The 18,403-nt window shown below is 41.9% G+C and overlaps 1 protein-coding gene and 1 long non-coding RNA gene across 2 annotated transcripts in view; one reads left to right on the forward strand and one right to left on the reverse strand.

Moving 5' to 3' along the window:
- fhod3b (formin homology 2 domain containing 3b) overlaps positions 1-18,385 on the forward strand; it is a 78,230-nt gene extending 59,845 nt beyond the window's left edge. The window contains exons 8-25 of the mRNA XM_063879465.1: positions 259-353; positions 886-1,029; positions 1,201-1,448; positions 5,428-5,538; positions 5,721-5,855; positions 6,140-6,190; positions 7,060-7,241; positions 7,980-8,522; positions 8,610-9,532; positions 9,880-10,038; positions 10,593-10,775; positions 11,593-11,712; positions 12,506-12,667; positions 12,771-12,961; positions 13,120-13,312; positions 14,982-15,168; positions 15,712-15,873; positions 15,981-18,385. Of these exons, the coding sequence (XP_063735535.1) occupies positions 259-353; positions 886-1,029; positions 1,201-1,448; positions 5,428-5,538; positions 5,721-5,855; positions 6,140-6,190; positions 7,060-7,241; positions 7,980-8,522; positions 8,610-9,532; positions 9,880-10,038; positions 10,593-10,775; positions 11,593-11,712; positions 12,506-12,667; positions 12,771-12,961; positions 13,120-13,312; positions 14,982-15,168; positions 15,712-15,873; positions 15,981-16,063 (3,872 nt within the window). The 3' untranslated portion in view covers positions 16,064-18,385. The remainder of the gene's footprint in view (positions 1-258; positions 354-885; positions 1,030-1,200; positions 1,449-5,427; positions 5,539-5,720; positions 5,856-6,139; positions 6,191-7,059; positions 7,242-7,979; positions 8,523-8,609; positions 9,533-9,879; positions 10,039-10,592; positions 10,776-11,592; positions 11,713-12,505; positions 12,668-12,770; positions 12,962-13,119; positions 13,313-14,981; positions 15,169-15,711; positions 15,874-15,980) is intronic.
- On the reverse strand, positions 666-14,850 carry LOC134861890 (uncharacterized). The gene is made up of 2 exons (XR_010165444.1): positions 14,694-14,850; positions 666-1,412 (listed from the first exon to the last, which is right to left on the reverse strand). It is a non-coding gene; the product is annotated as an uncharacterized LOC134861890 (long non-coding RNA).
- Positions 18,386-18,403: the final 18 nt, after the last annotated feature.

Below are 18,403 nucleotides of genomic sequence, written 5' to 3' on the forward strand. Positions count from 1 at the left end.
AGTTTTCCTCAGAAACTTTTTATTGAGGCTATTGAAGGCAGCTTTGACTGCATTTGTCTCTCTGGAGTCATGGGATGACAGCATTCTTTTTGTTTGGATTCCTGTTGCAATCTCAAGGTTGCAAGAATTTCGTATTCCTTAAATTGAGCCGATGGATTAGTTACGACTTTATTATTAATACAGGTATCTTTGTCATTATGTGCATCTTGAGTTTGTCTTGTGACATACAATGTGTTTCATGCCTTTTCTCTGCTGCAGGCACAAAACTGTGGTCAAACATCATGGAGATCCTGGAGGAGAAAGATGGAGTGGATACAGAGTTGCTGGTGTATGCGATGACACTCATCAATAAGGTCAGTGAAAGAAAACTACCTACAGTACTTAGGGTTAGCTAGTAGCTCTATACAAATTTATGGTCAAATGTGGTCTGCTTCTTTCTATATTTCCTTTTTTAATGGTCTTAATCCTGTTTGAGAAGAATTGTGGAAAACTTTTATCTGGGTTTCTTATCTGATTTGTTTCCTAAATGTGAAATGATCTACAAGGCCATTTTTGTCGATTTTAATCAAGATTAAACCTTGATTAAAAATTAGTAAAGACGCAGTATCATGTAGATTATACAGTTTTCATAGTGCACAGAGATATAATAACAGTGGACTCAAACACTATATGAATGAAGTTTATTGGCATAGCATATCTGGTTACTGATTCCATTTCAATGTTTTCTTGGGTAAAACAAAACAAAAGTTATTTTACTCCCTGTCTGTCTCTTAGCCGTTCCTTCTTTATTGTTTCAATTCACTTTCTTCTTTCACAGTTAATCCAAGATATTGCAGGGCCAAGGTTATATCTAACCATTTTCTTATTGAATGGTTTGTGTTTCAGACGCTGGCAGGCCTCCCCGATCAGGACTCGTACTATGACATGGTCGACTGTCTGGAGGAGCAGGGTGTCGAAGCAGTGGCCCAGAGACACCTGAGCAGGAAAGGCACGGACCTCGACCTTGTAGAACAGTTCAACATCTACGAGGTCAGAAAGCCTAAACCGCCAAATGTTTACATTACCAACCAGTCTTAATGTAATGTTGATGACCATGTGTGTCGTGGGTCACACGACTTCTCAAACACTCATACAGCAGCTGGAAATGTGTACCAGGGTTGCCTTTATTTGCTCAGTCTTTTTGTAATGCTTTCTATACAGATCACACTTCGCCATGAGGATGGAGACGAGGAAACCCAACTTCCTCCCAGCGTCCGCAAGGACCGCCGGCGTGCCAGCGTCGATGGCACCAACGAGAAGCGAGGTCTGGAGAGAAGACGCAGCCGAAGACATTCGCTCCACAATAGCAGAGACCACGCTTCTGCCCCATCATCACCCAGCAGCCCTCGTACTCCCGCAAGCCGCTTCCTGCCCTTCGGTGGCCAACGTGTTGAAGACATCAGTGAAAGGTGAGGCGGGGGAGGAGAAATGGAAAAGTGGAAAATGTTCAAGAGAGACATTAAATGTTATCTTTGTCTCAATTTGAGCTTGACCTAGGTCTGATCCTGGTTATAAAAGGTTCAGCCAGGAGGGTTTGTTTTGATCTTTTATATTTAGAGATACCTGTAACTAAAATGGAATCCCAAACTCTCCCTGCTCCGTGGAGTATTACTCTGTTTCATAGGAAACAGCTTGACTACAAGTGTTGTATTATATTTCAGCCTTGGAGAGATGTGTCTACTCTATCCAGAGCCAAAGCAGGGAATTTAATTATATATTAATTTTAAAGAACGGCCAAGACGAGATCGTTGCTGCAAAGTGACATTTGAATTAATTTCCCCACTGTCAAAGACATTCTCCTGCCACAGATGGAAATAGGAAGCTTCTGTAAACACATGATATGAGCTATCTGCTCTCCGTCTCAAGTCATGCTTCCTTCAGTGAGAGTGTATTAAACTCCACAATGCCATCTGTTTTATATACAACAAAACTTTGTGACTACACTAACTCAGAGAAACCACAACTGGTGATTCAGGAAAAAAAACAACTAATTGCGATCTTGTTGGATTTTGCAAGAGTTCCAACTAAGTCCTATAAAAGCTTCAGAAAAAGTTAGTCATACAGTCCCTCTTTATGGATGTCATGTTAACCATTAATTGCACTTTTTATTAAAGGTCACACGACAGAAAACTAAAACAAGGGTTGATTTTTAAACCAAGAATTATATGCAGCCTTTCTTTTCGTGTTTGAAACCCCGACTGATTAATGTCTTTCCTACTTCAACATAATTAAATCACCTATCATTAATCACAGGTTTTTAATGTAGCCCACACGCTAATATTTCTGGTAGCACTCAGGTCTTAAGGTATACTTAAATTCAGTCCAGCAGGTCATATGATACCAGACTAGCTTCTTCCAGTCTACCACAGGAAATCCAAGCCGCCTTTGAAGATCACCAGTTTCCATATTGTTAATGAAATCCAGACAACCAAGAGGGATCCAAAAAGCAAAGTGGCCACAGACTCGTGTTTTACGATCTATTCCTGACTATCAGCTCAAACACACAACATCTTTTTCTACATCTCCAACACTTGTTTTTCAATGTAATCCTTTTTCCTCAATTAAAATCACACTTGTTGTACTAATGCTGCTGTATAAATTACACTTGAATGTAGTTGTAACTGTTACCCGTGCATGTGTTATATTCATTTTGAGATGACTGTCAAAATCCACTAACCTTCTCATACATAGTTTCAGTGTTTGTCTCTCTACTTCTACTTCTAATACATTTTGACAAGCATGTTTTTAAGTGTTTGTCGTTTCTGTGTGTTGTCTTGCCCGGGCTTTTCCTCTACTCTGTGTTTTCATATTGTCTATGTCCAAATTCTCTTCGCTCTCGCCTTACCTCCTTTCAACCCTCGACCCCTCCTCTCACTACAGAGAAGAGGATGAGGATGAGGATGAGAAACAAGAGGAGGAGGAGGAAGAAGAGGAGGAGGAGGAGGAAGGAGAGGAGGAGGAGGAAGGAGAGGAGGAGGAGGATGAGGAAGGAGAGGAGGAGGAAGGAGAGAAGGAGGAGGAGGAGGTGGACGAGGAAGAGGCAGATGATGAAAGTCATCCAGTCACTGAATCCTCTAGAAAGGGCGCTCACAGGTATTTTAGGTCAACTGGTTTACCAAGCTTGATTTCCCATTTCCCTCATATAGTATCTCCTTAGTTATCTGCCATTTGTAAGTATGTTCCTCCCACTCTCTTGTATTTTGTCATCCTAGTGCGGCTCTGGCTGTAGCAGACACTGCTTACATGTGTTTGAACTTAAAGTGTATGGCCAACATCCTCCATAATGCCAGTGACCAGCCAGGGCAGAGAGAATCTCTCAGCAGGACGTCCTCTCCCGTGTATGTCGCAGCTAAAAAGAGGAGCTTTAGTCCACACGGTGTTCCTCCCCAGCCACCTGACTGTGTCTTCGGGGTTGTTCTGAGTAGAGTGCCAGTCTCAGCACAGCCTCAGTGTCAATCTACCCCGGCCTCACCCCACTTTCCTCCCCCTCCCCCCCGACCTCTCCCTCCGTCCCATGACTTGAGCCAGATCCAGGTGTCTGTCGGGGCCGAGGAGTGTGAGAAGGGCCAGGACAGAGAGAGGCGCTGCAGGTTAGAGGGCAGGAGCCACAGTTCATCTGCTTCTTTTGACCATTCCCCTTTACAACTTGGTTCTCCCCATCGCCGCTGTCTGTGTCTCTTTAACTCAGACAGCAAAGACACATGCAGTCTCTATAAAAGTCAAATCAGATATAGGAATTTGTAATATAGTCCATCTTTTCTTCTAAATTTCGTCCCATGAGGATACTGCTGTTGGTCAGGCTGTAGAGTTCCTTTCTACCTCCTTCATCTTTAAAAAATGTTTTCTAGATGGTAGTCGCCTTTAGTCCCCATCAGATGTGATTTATGTCTCATCCGTCATCACCAGAAAAATACTGTACCAGAAAAAGAAAAGTTCTAATTACTTCCTTTTCCCTTTTCTTGGAAAGCGTTATTTTTGCAGACATGTCCTACTCATCTGTCTTCCATTGTGGCTCTGCACCACAGTTATTACGAGACAAGTAAATACATTAAATCAAAGCATTAAGGAATTTAAAGCATTATGAGTCACTGTCTCTTAGTAATTCATGTTTTTGCAGAGAGCAATAGAAACGTGATAGTCTGGACATAGCAGAGTGTATCCCTGATTCATCAAGCAGATTATTCTCTATTCTCAGGGCAGTGGACAATAATAACAGATAGTTAGTGATAGTTAAAGCCTCTAAACGTATTATTTTATGAACACTATTTGTTTTGCCTTCTAAATAACACAGTGAATCAGTAAGATATTGTCTTTTTGCCCCTGTCGGCTTTGTTGTTGTGTTGCCTTACAGCCCACCTACCTTCTACTGCTGTCTCACTATCTTGTTTGTGTGACTAACATTTAATTGTGTGATCTTTGGAGTGTTTCACCTGACTGCTACTTTCCTTTTTTTCTCACTTGCATCTTCAGTCTGAAAGATACAAACACCTTTCCTACATCTTACGCAACCAGAAAGCCTACCTGGGCTGAAAGGTAAGGCCAGGTGTAAAAAGGTTGAGTTTAAACAAGACAAGATATAAAACATTTTTTTGTGGTTTACTTTAAAGGGGAAGTAGTATAATTATCTTCAGTACTTGTGAATATACATGTTGGTAACTGAAGTGCAAACCAACCCACAAACTGTGAAATATGTCAGCACGGAGTTTTTTTGGCTGCCTAGGTCAGAAAACATGGGAATCGACAAGCCATCCAGATTTCCCCACACAGCTTGAGAACTGCCTTTCTGAAACGGACACAGTTTTTAAACATGAAAGTATGCAAACATGTTCTAGTAGAAACTCAAAACACTAGTATGAACTTAACAATGAGCTTTATATGTTCCCTTTATTAGTTTCATGAAAATGTGCACATAGTAAAGCTTTGAGTTGAACACTCGTGTGTTTTCAGTTATTGATTATGTCATCTTTGTAAGCTATTTGTATTTGTACACTATGTGTTGTGCAACTGCTCTAGGACTGAATGTGCAGTTTTCACATTCAGATCAGAGCCAACACAGTATTACCAAGGCCTCTAAGAAAATGGTGGGTCTGGTGAAAAGATGCATTTAGAAAAGATTGTCCGCATATACAGATAACTATGAGCAGTACACCTGCAGATACCATTCAGACTTTTGATGGCAGGGCTTTCCTCACAGGAAAGCTATTCAGATCACATGGGAGAAGTGCTTAAGAGCACTCAACACAGTCGTATCTCAGTGTAAAGTATTCAGAAGTATGACATTGGAATTCACATCACATCACAGGTTCCTCAAGTGCCATCCTTCTCTGTCTTTCAGTCAAAAATGTCTTGTGAGAGAACAAAGCATTTATTTCAACCTTCCTTTAACAGGATCAGTGCCAACGGCAGTCCATACCCTGGCAGGCACCAGCCTCCTACGTCACCCAGCCACCGCTTCACTAGTTCAGCTGCCTCCACACCAGACTCCAAAGCGGTTGACAGGTTGGCATCTGAACTTTTCCACAGCTAACGCAGAATACTTTGTATTCATGGCTGATCATTGTGACTCCCCCAATCTGTAAAGTTCCCATTTGAACACATTTACAAATACCTAAATCAAAACGCAAACCAATCACATATTTTTTGCTGATGTTATCACATACTGTATATCCTTTCTCCTTTAGACCTACTTTAGGGGGCTTGCTAACGTCTTCGTATAGACAGCATCAGGAGTCTCTGGCTGCGGAAAGAGAGCGGAGACGCGTTGAAAGAGAAGAGCGACTTCAGAGAATCGAAAGAGAAGAGAGGAACCGCTTCAAGTTAGTCTCCATAGTTACCATATGCAGATCTACAGCCAAGAAAGACATGTTGGCACAAATCTCAAATATTCACAAATCGCTCCGTATTTTAAATGCTTGGCTGCCATTTTTAGTGAGGATCATTGGAAATACTAAATCATGGCATATGTTCTGCTGAGTTGTTTTCTCCTACCTTTTTATGATTTACTTTCCATAATCTTAAGGAGAGCAATTGAAATAATTTGTTCATGCACACAGTGAATATAGATCCTAACTCTTGCTCTGTTTCTGTGTTTCTTTCTCAGTAAAGATTATGTAGAAAAGAGGGAAGAAGCAAGACACGCCAGAGAGGAAAGGTGAGTTTCTTTAGTTCATGGGTTCACATGGATCACATAGTAATGCTGCACTTGTGACGGTAGATCAAACAGTTAAAGAGGCTCGTAAATGCTTTGAGATCCTATTTTAAAATTGACAGCAGATGTAAAGCCTCGGGCTTATTTATAGGTGTCAGAGCCCCTTAAGGCCTGCTCACTATTAAGACGTCCCGAAGTTAACTGGACAAGTGTGTAATTGTGGTTTGGCATGGATGTGCTCAAGTTATCTCGCTCTGACCATGTCTCTGTGAGTGTGTGTGTGCTATATGATTTATAGCTCATTCTTATGCCCTTACCTTTTTCAACCCTGTAAAGAATGTGAGATCATTAAACACCAGCCAACAATGTCGGACAGCACTTTGGCAACAGAGGATCTCATTTTTATTCATTTGTCTCCCTGTGTAATCAATTAAATATTTCATAAGAATCTTTGGAGTGTCTGAATAAGAGAGGGATAAGACAAATATACGTCCGCTGCACACATATTGGTCATAACTCTCCGGAACCTGAATTCATTTTTCATCACTGTTGGACAAAACCTTATCTTATCTTTCCAGGGGCTTCAATTTATCAATTTGTTTAAATTCCTGTTACAGAAGGAGCATGCTATACATTTTCTCCACCTCTAAAATATGTGTTCAGACATTTTCACTTAGAGAATAAAGCTGAATTGCAGTCGATGTTCAATATAATTTATTTGCGTTCATATTTATTTAGTCCTTTACAACTAGTACATGGTAATTCAAATATACCAAAACAATGAAATGGGTGAGCCGAGAGCTTTAACTACAGATCAGCAACAGCTAAACCACGGCGTGCAGACGTCTGAAAGCTACATTCAATCTATGCAGGTACAAGGCTGTGGAGAGGCTAGCTTCAGAGGAGTTTGAGCGGGAGCGCCCCAGGGTGCCAACAAGAGGACGAACAGAGATCACGTTGTGTTTGAGTCCAAACCCTGTCAGTCGCTCTGTATCCCGCTGTACCACACCTTCGACCATCATCTCACAGGATGACACTGCACAACAACGGACAGGTAACCGATGTTTTGGTACCATTTATTTATCATCATTACCAGAGTTATACGAGCATGGCGGAGACAGTTCACCTGTCACACACACAGGGCTTGGCAACAGTTGATGACTGTCATAAAGAAATTAGATTCAGCTGCATTTCATTCTCGGAAATACAAATCAAAATGTATTAAAAAATAAATAGATACAGGTGTGTGTGTGTGTGTGTGTGTGTGTGTGTGTGTGTATGTGTGTGTGTGTGTGTGTGTGTGTGTGTGTGTGTGTGTGTGTGTGTGTGTGTGTGTGTGTGTGTGTGTGTGTGTGTGTGTGTGTGTGTGTGTGTGTGTGTGTGTGTGTGTGTGTGTTGATTGAAACAACCTCATTGAGTGAAGGATTTAAGTGCTTGTATCTTAATATTACATTTATTAGTTTTTCCTAAAACACAGTTATTTGTTAACAACTTAAACAAACTTGAATTTAACCTCTCTCTTTCTCAGCTACATAGCTTGTGTTTTACAGAGTGTGTGTGTGCTCTATGGTCATGATATCATTAGCCATGATAACAGAATTTGATGATTGCTTTGTGAAATATTTCTACAGTCTGGAAATGTACAGTCTCTCGGTGCAATTAAGGACATGTCAGGAAGCAATTTCAAACCATTTAATTATAAACAAAAACATGTTCTGATCAGATAATATAAAGGCACATAACTGTACCTCAAGTAACATTGTTTTCCACATTGTTTGGATTTCTCTTCCAGGAACAGAACGTATCTCAGAGCCAAACCTTGACCCGCAGACCAGACCCGAAAGTCTAGCGCCAGAGTTAACAGTACCAGAACCTCCCCCCACTACTCCCCCCGAGCCAGACATGCAGCAGACTGAGAAAGAGTCGCCTGCAGAGACAGAGGATCTTGAAGAGACTCAATCTGACCAGAATGTAGTGCCAGAATCGGCGTCAGATGAACAGTCAGGAATGGAGACAGAAGAGAGGCAGGAGCAGGAGAAGGTTGAGGAGCAGACTCAGTGTATAGATGAGGTAGGAGCAAAAGAGGAAGTGAAGGAAGTGGAGGTTATAGATGTAGCAGAGGTGGGCCAACCAGACGTGGAGGTGAATGTGGAGTTACAGGAGGAGCAGCCGACGGAAAGGGATGTAGAAGACAGTGTACTGCTGAGTGAGAAGGAGAGACAGAACGAGGAAGTGAACGAAAAGGACAACTGCTCCGCATCCAGCATCTCCTCCACAAGTAGCACTCTGGAGAGGGAGGAGCGGGAGGAGAAACTCACCAACGAAATTGAAGCAGGTATGTTCAATGCTGATTTTATTCACTTACTTTCATAATCGGCTACCTATATTTCTCCCAATTTCTAAATTGTGTCTGTTTCAACAGGCCAGTGGACTCAGTGCATTAAAGACACAGATGTGAACGACCAGTGCAACAAAATACTCAACAGCAAGCGCTTCATGCTGGACATGCTCTATGCTCAGGGGACAACCAGCAAGGATGAAGAGAATGTAGCAGAAAGGGAAAAAGAAAACTGTAAATGTGAGAAGGAGACAGAGGTCGGCGACTCCTCTGTGGCCAGCTTGGCCAGCAGGATCTCCACACTGGAGGCTCACAGACAGGCCAGAGAAGAAAATGTGAAAAAAATGGAGGTGGGGCATCTGGACAACCAGGGCAATGTCAGAGCAGTGGCAGAGAAGTTTGGCGATTTGGTCAAAGGCCTGACATGTCCTCCTGAGGTGGAGGCCTCTAAAGAGCAGCAGCAGACGGACAAATCATCAACGGCTGCCTCATCAACCGCACCCCCCAAGAAAGAGTCAGACTATATTTGGGATCAGCTGATGGCCGAACCCAGAGAGCTGCGCATCAAAGAGATGGACTTCACGGACCTCAGGGACGAGGATGATATGGATATTTTAGATATGGACAGTCTGATGAGGTCAAGTGACCTGTTACCCCCACCGCCCCCTCCGCCGTGCAATGCCTCCCTTCCGCCGCCCCCGCCCCTGTTCGGATGCCCCCCTCCTCCTCCCCTCCTTGGCAAAATGATGCCCCCACCCCCCCCATTCATGCCCCCTATCCCCCCGCCCTCCCCTCAGCTGAGTCGAGGGGGGGAGATGCCTCTCTTCCAAAAGAAGAAGAAGACGATCCGTCTCTTCTGGAACGAAGTGCGTCCCGTGGACTGGCAGTGTAAGAGTCATAAATTCTGTAAGGAGTCCCTCTGGTCCAAACTGGAGCCAGTCAAAGTAGACACGTCCAAACTGGAGCAGCTGTTTGAGTCTAAATCCAAGGAGCTGCCTGTCACTAAGGTAAATTAGGGCTGTGCTCCTGTAACAGTAGACCCATGTAGTATTACTGTATACTCCTGGTATTTGGCACCATTTTAGAAAGGGATTGTTTTTGGAGTTTAGTAATCATTTTGGCCATACTACTGTCCCCCTGGGTTGCATTTAGAATGGTTGAGGTCCATCCACAACCACAATTTACCAGCTAAACAAGCTAATGATATAGCAAACAAATATTATATAATATTATTACTATAATGTTGAATAGGATGCAAGGTGTTCCCTGTTAAATGTTCATTTGTTGATAAAAGGCTGATCAGTCAATCAAGATTATGATCTAATGATCTGATGATGTTTTGTATCTCCCATAGAAAGCAGTTGTTGATGGCAAACGACAAGAAATCATTGTCCTGGATTCAAAACGCAGCAACGCTATAAACATCGGCTTGACTGTCTTACCTCCTCCTCGCACCATTAAGACAGCTATCCTCAACTTTGATGAGTACGCACTGAACAAAGAGGGCATTGAGGTAAGCATTTATAGAGTATCTAAATTGGTAAGGCACAGTCTAGTCACTCGTATACAAACAATTCAAGCTCACTTTTTACTCATCACACCAAAATACACTGATGGATTTCGCAAGGGATTTACCTTTTTCTAGATGGGATGGCCAAAAGTGTAGACATTACAGATGAGCTTGCATGCATATTTTGAAGTTTTTTTTTTCATCAGATAATGATCAATGTTACATCCCTTTGGGGTAATATAACCTGTCGCTAACAGAGATTCACCTTGAGTTCATTCTTAGAATAAAGGAGTATTAATCCCCTCCTTTTGTCCTCGGAGATCCTTACAGCCATACTAAAAAAAAGGGAGGTTGAAAGTTCAGATGTCATGCAAGTTTTTGGGAAAAATTGGAAACAAGCAGAGAAATGTCAAAATTAATTTGTTTCTTCCCTCCTATGATTTACTCCCTGACATATTTTGTAAAACTGTATCTTACGAGTTTCATAGGTAGACTTGATGAATGATCCTTAAAACCTGTTCCTTTCCCTTCCCCTTGTTTCTTCCTCCCTCTCCTAGAAAATCCTGACCATGATCCCCACAGAGGAGGAGAAGCAGAGGATCCAGGAGGCTCAGCTGGTCAGCCCTGATATTCCCCTGGGCAGCGCCGAGCAGTTCCTCCTCACCCTCTCCTCCATCACAGAGCTGTCGGCTCGCCTGCAGCTATGGGCATTCAAGATGGACTATGAGCTTATAGAGAAGGTGAGACACATTCCTGTCCACTGGAATCACATGTAGATCACACCTTAAGAGTAACAATGGAAAACTATGGATCAGGATCGGGTTTATTGAGCAGTAGGTTTACACATACAGAGGAAAATGTGTTTTCCTCTGCCTCTGCCTTTTACTGCGTTTATCACTCTACTCCAATAGTCAGCGTTCACACACGACTTTGGGTGCCTACTGTCTCTCTTCCTCTGAGAATATTTTAGTCTAGAACTAGAGAAATACTTGGGATTTGGAAGAGATCTTCAGAATTGGTTAGGCGGGAGCTGTGTCTTCAGTGTTTGCCATCAAGTTCGAGCTCTCCTGTGTTCTCCTGTGTTATTGTGTTTCTCCATTCCTTGCTCCAGAAGTTTCCATTACACATGCAAGCAATTTGCTCTGGAGTATAATGATGCATACATAAGAGAATTTAAGCTTTAAAATAGATTGTTTACAAGTCATATAAATATGCAAAAAAGAAAAGGAATATGACAAATCTGTGCCTTATATCTGAAAATAGTAGAGGAAGAGCTGTGCAGTTTTAAATAATGTGCCAAATATTCAGAGGATTGTGCAGAGTGATGATTGATTATTTCATCATCACGTGTTAAAAGAAAAGTAAAAATAGTATAATGTGATGTATGTATAAGGATTACAGTATGTGCTCATCTATATGTATTTAACGCAACATGCTCAAATGAAAAAGTTTTGATAGTTACTCCTATGTTTACTGTGCATTTTTATCAGCCAAATCAATTGACAAAAAAAGGCAACAGTAGCTAATGTGCTTCTTAACTGCCTTTCATGCTCTCAGGAAGTGGCGGAGCCTCTGCAAGACCTGAAGGAAGGGATGGACCAGTTAGAGAAAAACAAGACTCTCCGCTACATCTTGACCACATTGCTGGCCATTGGCAACTTCCTCAATGGCACTAATGTGAGTAACCCTCGTACTAAAACGTACTGTATATGGCCAAGAGGGTCCTCTTCTTTCACTTTCTCTCCCTGTGTGTCTTGTACTCACTTCCTCCATTTACTCCCACGCTCCTCCTCCTCCCCCCCCCCCCTAAATCCTTGGCCAACATATTTATTTGGCAAGGATAACAGTGGACTCTCTATGTGTAGAAGAATGTGCTGCCTGACTGTCTGCAGCAGGCACTGTCCTTCTACAGTAAAAATGCTCATGAAGGCTCTGTGCGTCTGAGGGGAAAAAGAGAGGGTGGTTGTGTGATTGTGTGTTTTCGGACAGTTGGTGTTTGTCCGGCTGCTTTACTGGCATCTGTGTCTTGCGATGGGGATTATTGCGTGTATTTCTATGCATTAGTGAACCCCTGGGACATGAGAGCCAAAAATGCAAAAGGGAAACATAAATCATCAACATCAAAAACAAGTAGTTCCCGTAAATAATAGCAGCATTTATATTTTGCAGTAAGCCATTTAAAACTGGCAGCAGAACAAGGGAAGTCTTGTTGGGATTATGTCTTTCATGAAATGTCCAGCCTTTTTTTTTTTGGAGGGGGGGAGTCTAAAGTAGATTGTGGTTTTTGATAATCACCATCCGAATGAATCTACATATCTACTCGGCTCAGTTCATTGAGCCCCTTTTCTGAGTGTGCCAAAAAGGAAATTCAGTGCAATTTAGTCCTCGACTAGGGGCAATGGATTTTTAATTCCATGCAGTTGTTTCCGTCCTGCATTGTGACGGTTGCTGTGTATACATGCATCTCTAGGCTAAAGGCTTTGAGCTGAATTACTTGGAGAAGGTCCCGGAGGTGAAGGACACGGTTCACAAGCAGTCCCTGCTGCACCACGCCTGCGCCATCGTGGTGGAGAAGTTTCCAGACAGCACTGACCTCTACTCTGAGATAGGAGCAATCACACGCTTGACCAAGGTTTTACACATTTGTAAAAGTCGTTGTCCACAATATCAGTATGAAATGCAAACGACCTATTCGCCGAAGAGTCTTCAATAATTCTGTGATTCCACTCTGTTAGGTGGATTTCGACCAGCTTCAAGACAATCTGGCCCAGATGGAGCGAAGGTGCAAAGCATCATGGGATCACCTCAAGGTCATTGCGAAATATGAGATGAAACCAGCATTGAAACAAAAAATGTCTGACTTCCTCAAGGAGTGTGCAGAGAGAATTATAATTCTGAAGATTGTTCATCGGAGAATACTCAACAGGTATGCTAATAGTCAAATGCTGGATCAGATAAAATATTTATAACAACTTGGCAAAGCTATATATTATATGTTCATATCTGGTTGATTAAGAACCATTGTAAGATTTGTTTCTAAAGGATCCTTGTGTAGTGATGTGATGTTTCCCTACACATCTGCAGGTTCCATGCCTTTCTGCTGTTCCTGGGCCATCCGATATATGCTGTACGTGAGGTTAGCATTCATCGCTTTAGCAAGATCCTAAGTGAATTTGCCCTGGAGTATCGAACAACAAGAGAGCGCGTGCTACAACAGAAACAGAAGAGGGCCAACCACCGAGAGAGAAACAAGACCAGGGGAAAAATGATAACAGATGTAAGTGCTACTCACCATGAGCAGGGGTCACACATACACTTTCTCCATTTCCTGATCCTCGTCTTTGCTTAGTTTCTACTTTTTCAATTCCATGAGACAATATGATCAATCCCTAGACACTGGTTATAACCTTAATCTGGTTAAATCGCCACAAGTGGCCATTACTGACAGACACGATGGACATTTGTAATGACATCAGCGTAGTTCCCTCAGAATTCACATGTATACGTTACTGTAACAACAAACAGCAATTGTTTTCGGTGTATCTCATTCTGTAGCTGCAGCAGGCTAAGAAAGGCCAGAGCAAACACCTCCCTGCATGATTAAAATCCCTTAAACCCTGAGGAGTCGACTGTTCAAGAGCCACTCCACTGCGAGCCTTGGCAGGGGCCCCTTTCGCTTCAAAGGGACTCTAATTCAATCACTGTGTGAAAATTCAAACCTTTGGACGTCCCTGAAGGAGAAATAACAAGGCCCACACCTCAACCACACTCTTACAAAGATGTTCAGTCAAATATGCTCCTCTGGTCCATAGGCTCGTATACATCTGCAATGTTTTGTATGGTTTTTGAGGATGAAAACCCCATTGCACTTTTGATTTTGAAGAAAGATTTGGGTTTTACTCACTGAGAATTTATTCTTTCATCTGTCTGTTTAAAATGTCACTGAAACCAACACATAGTTAGCTTAGCCTAGCATAGAGCCCTAATGCTGAGGCAAAGACATGGGCTCTGTGTCCAAAAATAACTAAATATAAACAAACATGATATTAAATGTTAATTATTGAGCTTGATAGGTGACTGTAGGCCCACCTTGTAAACAGGTTAAACTAACTTAACCGGCTGGTCCACATCTGCTTTACAGACATGAGAGGAGTATAAATCTCTCATCCTCTCATTTACCTCTCGCCAGAAAGCGAATGCATGTACTTCCGTAAATGTTTAACTGTTTAACTTTAATGTTAACAAGAACAAACCAAGGACAATGTGCTTCTCAGTGATTTGAGAAAATGCTTTGACCTGTGTAACAAAAAAGAAAACACGATAACTCAGTAGTGTATTTATCGATCTGAGAATCTAAAAACACCTTCCTAAATATGTGTGACTTTGTATCTGAAGAGCTGTCACTTGTGTATATTGTATTCACACCACACCTTGGCATTTTTTCCCATTTCCTTATCTCTGTAGAGTGAGGATGACGATGATAGTGAGGTAGGGGGGTGACTGTGTCTAAACATGTGCATGGGAATTTTCTGTTGTGACTAACAGTCAACCAGACTTTGCTGCAGTAAATTTAAACAATAACTGGTGCATTTTCGAAGACTAACAATAGGCCAGTCATCATTCATAAGACTGACAGGTTCTGTGTGCGTTTGACCTACCATGAATGAGGAAGCTTGAAGGTTTTGACAACGGAAGAAAAGGAGGTATTCGCATGGTGTCGCAGGTACTTCCTTATCGCAATGAATGGACTATTTCGACTTTTCAACTCTTCGAAACGACTAGCTCTTCTTATCTGAAGCTAGAAACTGCTGTGTCATGAGTGAAGATTAACCTGTATGACCTGTTTGATATTTATAGCTTTTCAGTGTGGTTTTCCCTCAAACAACTAAAAGTGAGCATTGGGATGAGGTGTTTGATTGTAGTAATGCTGTGTCCTCAACCCCCAGAGTGGTAAATTCAGCGGCGCCCCATCAGACGCACAGGAGAGCCAACCTCAGGGGATCCAGTATACTGAGGATGCAGCCGAACATGAGAACATGAAGGCTGTATTGAAGAGTAGCTTGCAGGGCGGAGAGAGCCCCACGTCCACAGTGCCAGGCCTCCGTACGCGCACCAGAGCCAGCGGCACCAGAGGTCAGTCCTAGAAACACACTGTTCCAGCCCCTGCATAGCTTTCATATTAATAGCCATGCACTGACATTCAGTTTTCCTCTGTGGCCAGAAATGCTCCATAAGCACAGCATGAGTATTTTAGTTATACTTAAGTAATCCAGCCTGAAACTTTAAAGCTAATCTTTCACGGGGGTATTTTTAGCTACGCTTGCAGCCTGTCTCTAGGGATGGCATCGTCTCTCCATCTGTCTATCAGGCTGAAATATCTTTATTATACCTTTCTTATTATTAGCTTACATAATCATGCTTTTTAAGGAATTCTTAATAAGAAAATCAGCTAATTTTATATTCAAAATTCTTGGAGTTTTTGTTGCTTTACTCAGGTATAATTAAACTTTTTAGTATAAAACCAATACATTTTGTACAAACATATTGGTAGAAAATGGGAAAGTACTGAAATCCAATAAAAAGAGGTGTGTCCTACTTGTCCAATATTGTCATACAATACTGCAGTCAGCTTCTATGCCACTTAACCTATCATCTATTCCCACCTTTCTGTTTTAGGGCGTGTTGCCCCATGGTGCTCTGCCAGTGACGACCCAGTGAACTGCACAGATGATACAGCTGATGAGATCATGGAGAGGATCGTTAGGTCGGCCACTCAGGGTCCCAGCCAGCGGACGCAACCTCGGGAGAGGAGACGATCCCGAGTCAACCGAAAATCATGTGAGTCATTCTCACTATTAGCCAAGTGGCATCATTTATTTTCATGTACAGAGAAATGCAATGGGCTGCAAACATTTTAACAATACCCTTTTTCTTTGTCTGCACAGTAAGAAGGACGCTTAAGAGTGGTTTGACTACGGAGGAGGCGAACGCTCTTGGCTTGTCCAGTGGTTCAGAGATGCAGGTGTGAGATGGACAAATGGTCGTGTGGAAGCCCTTTCACTGCCCCTCCAATGCCTACATCCAACTTGGCAACCCACTCCACTCAGGCTTGGCACTAAAATCCCCCCTAGCTTTGATGAGTTGACCTTATCTTTATGCGTTTAGTTCACATAGGCTTGTCACAAGTGCTTCCTGGAGAGATTGGATAAAAGCTTTTATTCATGAACTGACGGTCAGAGAGCGGAGTGCTGCATCTAAACCACTAAGCTTTGCTATCGCTGGATAAACATGGATGACGTGCAATCATTCAGCCTAATCAGTCATCCTTCGAAAATGACATTGCAAAAAAGCACCCCCGCTAAAGGGTGTTTTTTTTTAAGGCTGAGGGCATCAAAAGAGTTGAGTGTGCTTCGATCTCCGTGGCCTTGACTGAATCCAAAGGGCAGGAAACGTGGTCCGGACACTAAACTCTCCGCTGCTTGGGTTTAGTGTCAGCCCTGCAGCTTTAGAGACAAATCAAAACACATTTCGTCTGTTGAATAGATGGCTTTGTGCAGAGGGTTATATACTACTGTGGTAGTTTTGTGTTTCTTTTTATTTTGCTCAAGAAGGTGCTCAAATAAGGAACAATTGCACTGGATGTAAAAGTTGGGTATCAATGGAATGTGAAATCCTTGACACTGATGAACCACTGACATCGGAAATAATACTCGACAGTTTAACCAGCAAATCTACAGTAGCACAGTTTTGTCTAATCAAAGTGACTGGATCAGAAGGAATTTATCAGAGAAACTTCTTTCTAAAGATCTCAGTCAACAGTTAAGGTGAGACTCGTGATTCCACTAGTCTCAGAGTAGAGCTCATCAATCATTTTAGCTCGAACAAATCCCATCATGTAACATATTCTCTCTGACGGACTGAACAGTTTAAGGAAGGCAAGTGCAGTGTTACAAGGAAGCAATTTTCGGTTATGTAGTTTTATTTTCTAGAAACTATGAGCTGCACATCTCAGAGTGCCTTTCAGAGACAGTTATTTATTAAGATGTTTTCAGGGACATTTAATCAAGGAAATGTTACTAGATAGATGTGCAGTCTGTGACGGACGAGAGGATAATACTGCAATGTACATCATTCACGAGCTGTGATTTATTTTTAACCAGTGTTTTTAATCCTGTCCTGGATCAAATAGTATGTAATGAAGATAGCTTTAAAGTATTTATGACATCTTAGGATTGGTCATGCACATTAGCTGTATCCTGTTGCCTTATTGTGCATTGTTCCACTCTAGTCAAGATCTAGATAAAGTTATTAAAAACTACACCAGGCCAATTTAATGTGTAGTTCAACTGGTTTCACTGGAGATCTCAGTTTGTGGTTCACAGGACATTCATTCTCTAACTATGAATGTGAACATCAGGGGGTAATTAGCAATACGGACACTCACAAAATCTCAATAATGTATCTATTGTTACTTACAACTGTATTAAAGTTAAAAAGAAGGAGCCCGCAGTTTAACTAACATTGTGTCATTAATCTATTTGCAATGGCCTTGGCTAAATTAATAACGTGCCCCATTTCAGATCATTTCATAGCCAGGATAATCTGTCCACTAGCTAACTCTCACTGTGACGGAAACATAGCCATTGAGAAAGAAACACATCTAGTGCAACATCAAGATGAAGCTATGTAAAACCCACCCAGCAGTTTTTGTTTTGTTTAGAATTAACTGAAAACTAATCAGCACCTTAGGCTCAATGTGTAGCATGCAACTTAGTGGAACTGAAGTTATGGGGGGGTGGGGCATTCCTGTTTCCCAGATTGTACTGATTTCTGTCAAAAACAAGACAGAATAGATGTGTAAGTTAATATAGGGGGAATGCTGTAAAATGATGTACATGACAATGTCTTCGAGTTCTGTTGTTTTTGCGCCATGTGTAGAATAGTGTATTATAGACTAAAAGCAGTATTATTCTAAATATAATTTAAGCAAACCAAGCCATGCATGGTTTAAAAAAATAAGGTGTCACTTCTGCTCAATACAAAAGTTGGTTCTCTGTGCTGTAGGGTTTGTGTTAATACATACTTATACTTAACCGAGGGTGAAGTGCACAAACATGGTGAACATGCAGTGTTGAAATTCACCAGCTAGTCCTGTGGAAAGAAGCCTTTGATTTCATTGCACTCAACATTTCTTCTTCGTAATTTAACGTTAGCCCACCACACATGTTGCTGCCTGTGCCATAACATCACTGTGGAACTTGGACACAAGTGCTATACAACCAAGGCTTCCATTGCATCTTTGCCCACAGCAAAAACTATGTAACAAAGTCAATAAAAAGGCTCATTAAAACATTGTTTGACTTCTTTT

Source organism: Eleginops maclovinus, chromosome 3 (assembly GCF_036324505.1).
Source record: "Eleginops maclovinus isolate JMC-PN-2008 ecotype Puerto Natales chromosome 3, JC_Emac_rtc_rv5, whole genome shotgun sequence".
Taxonomy (NCBI): domain Eukaryota; kingdom Metazoa; phylum Chordata; class Actinopteri; order Perciformes; family Eleginopidae; genus Eleginops; species Eleginops maclovinus.